The sequence below is a fragment of the Sorex araneus genome, chromosome 2 (assembly GCF_027595985.1).
Source record: "Sorex araneus isolate mSorAra2 chromosome 2, mSorAra2.pri, whole genome shotgun sequence".
Lineage (NCBI taxonomy): Eukaryota > Metazoa > Chordata > Mammalia > Eulipotyphla > Soricidae > Sorex > Sorex araneus.
In genome coordinates, this window is record NC_073303.1 from 224,864,462 (window position 1) to 224,872,864 (window position 8,403).

General features: G+C 50.2%; 1 protein-coding gene across 1 annotated transcript; it reads left to right on the forward strand.

Moving 5' to 3' along the window:
• Window positions 1-2,433: 2,433 nt before the first annotated feature.
• Window positions 2,434-7,784, forward strand: KRT1 (keratin 1). The gene is made up of 9 exons (XM_055127253.1): window positions 2,434-3,012; window positions 4,123-4,337; window positions 4,518-4,578; window positions 4,829-4,924; window positions 5,095-5,259; window positions 5,363-5,488; window positions 6,231-6,451; window positions 6,830-6,864; window positions 6,957-7,784. Exons 1-9 carry the CDS (start codon window positions 2,434-2,436, stop codon window positions 7,325-7,327), a joined length of 1,869 nt encoding a protein of 622 aa, XP_054983228.1. The 3' UTR covers window positions 7,328-7,784.
• Window positions 7,785-8,403: the final 619 nt, after the last annotated feature.

An 8,403-nucleotide genomic window follows, 5' to 3' on the forward strand; every position in this document is an offset into this window, starting at 1 on the left:
TTTTCTGTCTCATAAAATGAATTGAAGCCCCTTCTAAAGCCTTATTTCAAGAGTTCCTGAGTGGTTAGAACTCATGGGTATTCTTAGTGGGGTGGCCCATAGAAGGTGGGGTGATTTTTTGGTTTTCCTTCTGCTTCTGGTGTCTCTCCCTTCTCATGGGAGATGCTCTGTGAACTGACTATGGATTGTTTGGTGGGCCCCGGCTTAGGTTTTTCTCTGTGTCGGCATCTTGGGGGATGGAGGCAGGGCTCATTGCAGATGTCTGCTGTGGGCTGGAGGGGTGAGAGAATGGGTACACGCATGCATGTACACATCCCCGCCCCTCCAAAGTGCTAGAAGGAATCAATTGCGCAGAGCGATCGGTTTCACGAGGGAGGGTGCTGAACTAAAGGCATTTTGAAGGCCTGTCAGGGTTGATTAGGCAACCGTCATTAGCACTCAGACCATCCCAGCTCCCATTGTTCCGAGTCAGGAATAAGATCTAGATTACTCATTCTTCCAGAGATACCTGGTGTGGCAGCCCGAGGACATGAGTCTGGGGACAGAGTCCTCACAGCAATATCATGGGGTGGGGGAGAGGGGAGCTGTAGAGAGATGAGGGGAGTTCTCTCTGGATATGGGTGTAGGGAAGGAAGTAGGAGAGGAAGAGCGGGCTCAGTGGTGAGGGAGAGGGCTGGTGAAGGCTAGCCCTCAGCTGTCCCAGTCAGGATCCCAGGAAGTTTGGCTGGGTGGTGTCCCCAGCTCCCCCTTCTCTCAAAAATCTTGTCTTCCATGGTAGAGACTTTCGATAAGGTGCATGGCTGACCCCTCAGAGCTGCCCAGAGCCAGCCAGCTTGGCTCTCCTCACGGAATCTCCGGGTTCACATTCGATGAAAACAGTCTGTCAGGCTCTGAGAAGGCTCAGAATGGAAGTCTGTGTGGAACTCAGGAGATTCTTAGATCTCAGAGCCTCGGCTCTCTGTTCAGATGGACCCAAAGAGTCTCTCCAGGAAGGCCGCTGGGGTCTCCTGCCCTGCCATAATGCATGCTGAGCGTTCTTATGCTTAAACTCTGAGTGTCCAACCTCCCCTCTTCAGAGGAAACAGGAGAAACTTTTCCACAGCGCTTGAGTGTGCATGGGGCCAAGGATTCAAAGGGATGATCAGAGCTTCCTGTGCTGCCTGACTTGCAGGCAATGAGTGGCACATCTCAAATTCAGCTGCTGTGCTGGTACCCCTCATGCAAGGGATCTTGGGACACTCTAACTCGGCACATTTGGTTCAAATCCCAAATTCCCAGCTATGCGAATGTGGCCAGGCTATTTAATATCTGTTTCCTCATTTTAAAAATGGGTAGAATAATAGCATGCATCTCAAAAGAGTGAAAATGCAGAGATGAATACATGGAAAACCAGTGCTTGGCACACGGTTAGTTTTTGATACATGTTGGCGGGAGTTAAGAGTATTATTATTGTCTAGAAATAATGGCCACGTGTCGACCAGGCTTTCTAGACCCCAGCATCACCCTCCCTTTCAAATAAGTTTACACGCTTCTTTCCACGGAATCTACTGTGAAGCTTGAGCTACCTGTCAAGCCTCTCTCCTCCCTTTGCCGAGCTAAATGTGTGGACTCATTTCTATCTGCCCATCTCCCTGCAACTCCTGTTTGCACCTGTCTGCTGGGGCTGGTGTTTCTGTCTCCCGCCCTGGCCTTTCTTTGAGCAAAGGAATGAGGGAAGACTTAGAAAATATTCCATCTTTCTCTTTGGGTCCTTCCAGTGCTCGTGTCTGTCCATCCATCCAGCTTGATGGTAGCTTCTCTTTAAATATTCATGCATTTATAAAGTTTGCATTTCATAAGAAATAACTTCTTTCATGTGTTCAACTCTTCAAGCCTCAATCTGCGACATCCCTTGGTGTGCTCTGGGATCTGGAAGGCAGCTCTCAGAAGTGGGGCAGAGATTCAAGCTAAGTTGCCCATGCTAGGATTCGAGCATGGGCAACTATCCTTGCCAAACCCAAAAAGAGAGTGCACCTCGATGCTTAAAGGGCAAGGCTGGAAGGGAATGTAGGAACTTTGTGAAAGGAGGTGATGAAATCTTACCAAGAAGCACCAGGTGGCAGATGTGGGGTCTTATTTTTCCCAAAGTCGCAAGTACTTGAAGAGAGATCTTGTCTGATAAGATGATTACCACACCAGTGATCTTGCATGCGCTGCATTTTTGAGAGCCATCCTGGGAGCTAGGTGTGTAGTGTTTATCCGTATTGTTGAGGCTCGTAAAAATCTTGTATGGCTGCAGGCAAGCCAAACCCTTGAGAGGCACCACATCCCGCTGACTCGAGGACCAAGCCCAGTGGTACTCCCTGTATATAAGGAGAAGTCTCTGAGCTAGAGACAGAGGAGTGTGAAGCTCCTTTCCTGTCTCCTCTTAGCTCTTGCTTTCTCCAAGTCAACATGAGTCGACAATTTAGCTCTAGGTCCAGTTACCGATGTGGAGGAGGGGGCTTCAGCTCTGGCTCTGCCGGAGCCGTCAGCCACCAGCGCCGGACCACCAGCTGCACGATGCGCCGTAGTGGAGGAGGAGGTGGTGGGAGGATGTTAGGTGGAGGATGCGGTGGTGGTGGTGGCGGCGGTGGTTTTGGAAGCCGGAGTCTTGTTAGTCTCGGTGGCAGTAAAAGCATCTCCATGAGTGTGGCCAGAGGAGGTGGCCATGGTGGCTTTGGGGGAGGTAGCTTTGGCGGTGGTGGCATTGGAGGTGGTTTTCGCAGTGGGGGAGGTTTTGGTGGTGGTGGTTTTGGCAGTGGAGGTGGTTTTGGTGGAGGTGGCTTCGGTGGAGGTGGTTTTGGAGGTGGTGGTTTTGGGGGTGGATTTGGGCCAGTGTGCCCTCCTGGTGGCATCCAAGAAGTCACCATCAACCAGAGCCTTCTGCAACCCCTCAACGTGGAGATTGACCCTGAGATCCAAAAAGTCAAGTCTCAAGAAAGGGAGCAAATCAAGACACTCAACAACCAGTTTGCCTCCTTCATTGACAAGGTGCGTATCTGTTTGGGGGAGAGCTTTACACGGTGCTTTTGACACTGGCACAACCAGGATATGTTTATGTTGGAACCTCAAGGTCTTGGGTTTGGAACCTCAAGGTCTTGGGTTTGCATGATTTAAAGGACTTTTTTTGTGGAACTGCCTTCTAGAGATATGTGAGAATTAGGCTTCTGAATGATGCTAATAATGGCTAAATTCTTGGGCAAAGGAGTTTCAGCTTATACAAATGCGGGTCCATTCAATATCACCTTGAAGGGGTTTGGTTTTTAAATTCAGCTCTTGAGCTGAAGAGGGACTCACATCTGTTGAGTGATGGTCCCAGAAATGGGTCTAACTCAACCTTCTAGAGTGGAAATGAGAATCCTGGGAAGGTCTTGCTAAGCACTGAAAGGGAGCTGAGTGGAAATTGAGTGTTCTAGGGCACAGCACAGACTGTGTCTAGCAAGTCAATCTCACATGGGTTGCTGTCAGGGGGGTGATTCTACTCCTAGGAATTTTATGGTGATGTTGGGTCAGGGTGAGAATAATTTGATACACTTAGGTTTTGAAGTTTCTCTTCTAGAAATTATACAAACTTTTGGGTCCATTGGGTCCATTTTTACTTGTGCTTGATTATTAATCCTATCAACTCAATATTTAACCATGATAAAAATGAAATTCAATTTGGATTTTCCCAACATGTCCATCAGCTGTGATATGCTCAGAAAACACAAACCAAGGTTTATGGCAATGTACCTAAAATTCTATGGGAAGATGAATTGCTTAAGTATCACATATCTCTCTCACAGTGTAATTGAGATGGTCACTTCTCTATGTTGTTTCTCCATGCTATTTCTCTTTGTTATTTATTTCTTTGAGCTACTCCCTTCTAAGGTTACACTGAAACAGGGTTATACTTGTTCTCAGGGAAACACAATCTTCTCTGAACAGAGCTTTGTTATGAAGATGATACTAGCTTAACAATCTTTGTCATGGCTGGAAAATCAGGAATTGAAGCTCTTTATCTAATAAGACCCAGTCTTGAAGTGCATCAGCCCTTGGTTTGCAAGGAACATAGATCCTGTTTTTGCAGCAGTGGGTAATGATGGGGTCTTGTGTTCTCAGGTGCGGTTCCTGGAACAGCAGAACCAGGTGCTGCAGACCAAATGGGAGCTGCTGCAGCAGGTGGATACCTCCACTAAGACCCAGAGCTTAGAACCCTGCTTTGAGTCATACATCAGCATGCTGAGAAAGAAGGTGGACCAGCTGAAGAGCGACCAGTCTCGGATGGATTCCGAGCTGAAGAACATGCAAGATATGGTGGAGGATTACAGGAACAAGTAAGGGAATATGACTAGACAAGTCTTGATTTTTGCTTGAACAGATACCCGGGAAGGGGATACTGATGGTGTCTCTGTCTAGTCAGAGGAAATCAGGGATAGATGATGCTGGCTTTAGTCTACAAACTGAAGGCCTTCCCAGTTCTCTGGTTCCCCTAATCACTTCTGATTTCCCTGTAGGTATGAGGAGGAGATCAACAAGCGGACAAATGCAGAGAATGAATTTGTGACCATCAAGAAGGTGAGAAAATTCCATAGATTAGAGCCCACTTTGGAAATCCACAAAAGAGCGTCCCCAGTTGGGAAACAGAAGCCAGGCCCATAGATAACCAGAAGTGGATGGCCCTGCAGGCACTGTGGTCCCCCAGGAGTAGAGAACGTTGGAGTAGATTCCTCCAATCTCTTCTGCCTATTCAAGCAAAATTCTCTCATGATGATGACTGGGGTCTGCCCCGGGGAAACTAGGAATTATTTTGCTTGTGTTCTTCTAGGATGTGGATTCTGCTTATATGACAAAGGTAGACCTTCAGGCCAAAGTTGACAACCTTCAGCAGGAAATCGAGTTTCTCACAACACTCTACCAAATGGTAAGTCCTCCAGTTTCTACTGAATTTTCCCAAATGGAGAAAAACTTAAGCCTGAATCCCTTTATGCCCAGAGAAACTGGTGTATCTTCCAGCTCCTGGCCCCCTCCCTGCCTAAACTGTTTCTGGTTTCTTTGAACATTAAAAGGTTCCCGAACTATTATGTCTTACAGGAGCTGTCTCAGATGCAGACTAATATCAGTGAAACTAATGTCATCCTGTCCATGGACAACAATCGGTCCCTGGACCTGGACAGCATCATTGCTGAGGTCAAGAGTCAGTATGAAGAGATCGCACAGAGAAGCAAAGTTGAGGCAGAAGCCCTGTACCAGACCAAGGTGAGGGGGGAAAGTTCGTCTTGCTATTTTGTGTTCTCTTCAGTGTGTGTGCCTAAGGCCTGATGCACTAAGTACATCAAATGACTTGCTCCACCTTATTTAGTATGAAGAGCTCCAGATTACTGCTGACAAACATGGGGACAATTTGAAAACCACAAAGATGGAGATTTCTGAGCTGAATCGGGTGGCCCAGAGAATCAGAGCTGAAATCGAGAGTGTCAAGAAGCAGGTATTGCTTTTTCTCTTTGCTCCCCACTTATAGGGGCAGTCCTTACTAACTGGAAAGCATTCTTTGTGTCGACTCTTCCTCTCCACACCAAGGTTCTGTTGTTCTCTCAGTTTCCCTTGATGGCTACGCCCATTTCCAGAATTCAGCTCTCTTGCAATGCTAGAGAAACTCATGAAAAAGATCCAGTAGAGAAAGAGATGACATGGCCATGAGTGACCTAGGTCAGGACCTTAGTGAGTTTTAGGAGTGAAATATAGGTAGCCAGGAAATTTGGGGGCTAGGCAGTTAGAAGAATGTCAAGTTTGTAGGACTAAGGCTCAAGAATCACCTTGAGGACTGGAGCGATAGCACAGTGGGTAGGGCGTTTGCCTTTCATGCAGCCAACCCGGTTCAATTTCCAACATCCCATATGGTCCCCTGAGCACCGCCAGGAGTAATTTTCTGAGTGTATGAGCCAGGAGTAACCCCTGTGCAACGCCAGGTGTGACCTTAAAAGCAAAAAAAGTAAAAAGTAAATATAAATAAATAAATAAAATTAAAAAGAATCACCTTGAGGGGCTTGACAGGAAGAGGACACAGTGACATGTTCTCTGGAGGTAGCTGCATGAGATGATGTATGAGTTCTGGTTCTCTGTACCCAGACTCCTGGCCCAGTGGGTGGAGGAGGGATTGTGTTGGGGTGAAAAGGTCAGGATGGGTTAGTCGAAAGGAGAGAGTAACGTGCTGGATTCTCCTTTTGCAGATCTCTGGGCTGCAACAGTCCATCAGTGATGCGGAGCAGCGAGGTGAGAATGCCCTGAAAGATGCTCAGGGTAAACTGAATGAGCTGGAGGATGCCCTGCACCAGGCCAAGGAGGACCTGGCCCGGCTGCTGCGCGACTACCAGGAGCTGATGAGCACCAAGCTGTCCCTGGATATGGAGATCGCCACCTACAGGACCCTCTTGGAAGGAGAGGAAATCCGGTGAGTTAGTGCCCCTGAGGGCAGATGGGGGCAGTGAGGGCTCCTTTCCCTGCAAGCTGCCTGGAGTTTAGCTTGTCCTGGGAAGGCAGGAGGATAGGGAGATGGCTGATATCTCCATGAGGTGCTGAGATGGAGCTCACTGCTCATGGGACTAGCTCAGGTGTCATCTGCTCCCAAGGGTGCCTTATAACTTCAGCTTGGCAGCAAACCTCGGGTCTGATTTTATGAAATCAGATTTCCCAATCAAATTTCCCAAGAAAAAGAAAGAGGGATAGAAAGGAGAGAAAAAAAGGCCTGGGTGAGGTCTCTCAGTGCAGAGTTGGGGAGAGGGCTTAGAGGGCGGGGAAGGCAGAGGATTCACTCTTCTCTCCCCTCCAGGATGTCGGGAGAGTGCACCCCCAACGTGAGCGTGTGTAAGTACCCGGGGGTCTCAGGGGGCCCGGGCGGCTTGGCGGGGGAGGTACCCAGCAGGGCGGAAGGGAACTAACTGCGTGACCCCTTGCAGCGGTGAGCACTAGCCACAGCAGCATCAGCGGCGGCCGCAGCGGCGGCGGCGGCAGCTACAGCTCGGGCGGCGGCGGCGGCAGCTACGGCTCGGGCGGCGGCGGCGGCGGCGGGTACCGCACCGGCGGCAGCGGCGGCGGCGGCAGCTACGGCTCCGGCGGCGGCAGCGGCGGCGGCAGAGGCGGCTCCGGCGGCGGCGGCGGCGGCGGCGGCAGCAGCTCAGGGGGCGGCCGGGGTTCCGGCGGCGGCAGCTCTGGGGGCAGCTTTGGCTCCTCTGGCGGCCGAGGATCTGGCTCTGGGGGCAGCAAGACCACCAGTGGCAGCTCCAGCGTGAAGTTTGTGTCCACCAGCTATTCCCGAGGGCCCAGATAGAACCTCCCGGCCACTCCATCACCTACCCACGCACGCAGGGCAAGACTAGCCTCCACTGCTCCAGCCTGGGTGGGGGAAAAAAAAAAACCAAATGCTATGTGTAGTTAGATGGTTGTCCCCAGCTCCCCGTCCTTTCCTTTGTGCCTCACTTTCCAAAGAAGCTTCTCTATCTCAGTTCCCCCGCTAGGACCCTGCTCTGCGCTTTGCCCAAGACGTAGATGAGCAGTCACAGGTCATGCTATCACATCCCACAGCACCTGAAGCCAGCCGAGGGGGGCTGCTGGGACCCGAGGGTTCGCCCCCACAGAGACCTCTAGTCCCAACAGCGCCTGTAACCTCCCTTCTCTTGCAGGCAGTTCTGAGCTGCTTTGGGTTTTGTACATAAGGTGTAAGCAAATCGTCTTTTGTGGAGACGTCTTAAACTCTTCATTCCCTTGTGTTGCTGCAATAAACTGCATTTGAAATTCTCGGAGTCTCTTCTGCCTTCCTTCGTGGTCCTGTCTAACCCGGGAAGGGTGGTGGCAGAGGAGAAGTCACACATGCCTGACGTGTGTGTGTGTGTGTGTGTGTGTGTGTGTGTGTGTGTACTGTCTTGGGGCACACGTACCCCAACTGGGCAAAGGGAGAAGCAACATTGACCTTGAAACACTCTACACCCTCTTTTTCTTCGTTCCCTTTCTTCCTTTCAGGTGTCATGATTTGCAATACTGTCCATGATGCTAGGGGTCTGCGCCTACAGTACTCCAACACCATCCCTTTGCCAGAACCTCCACTTCCCTCCATCACTGTCTCCGTAAACACTTCACATTTCATTAGAACAGGCTCTTTGGGCTGTGCAGGTGTGTGTGTGTGTGTGGGGGGGTGGGTCAGACAGAAATGGAGAGATAAGAGACAAGGGTAGTGGGTGTTTTCATCAGGGAAGTCTTTCCTGAGAGGATTAGCGGGCTGGCGGGTTGCCAGGGGCTCGGCACTGAGAAGTGTGGGCTGTGTTGCACGGAAGAGTTGCATGGGAGCAGCCAGAGGCAAGAGGGGTGTGGGCAATGCAGGGTCAGAAGCTGCTCTCCAGAACTCAGAGC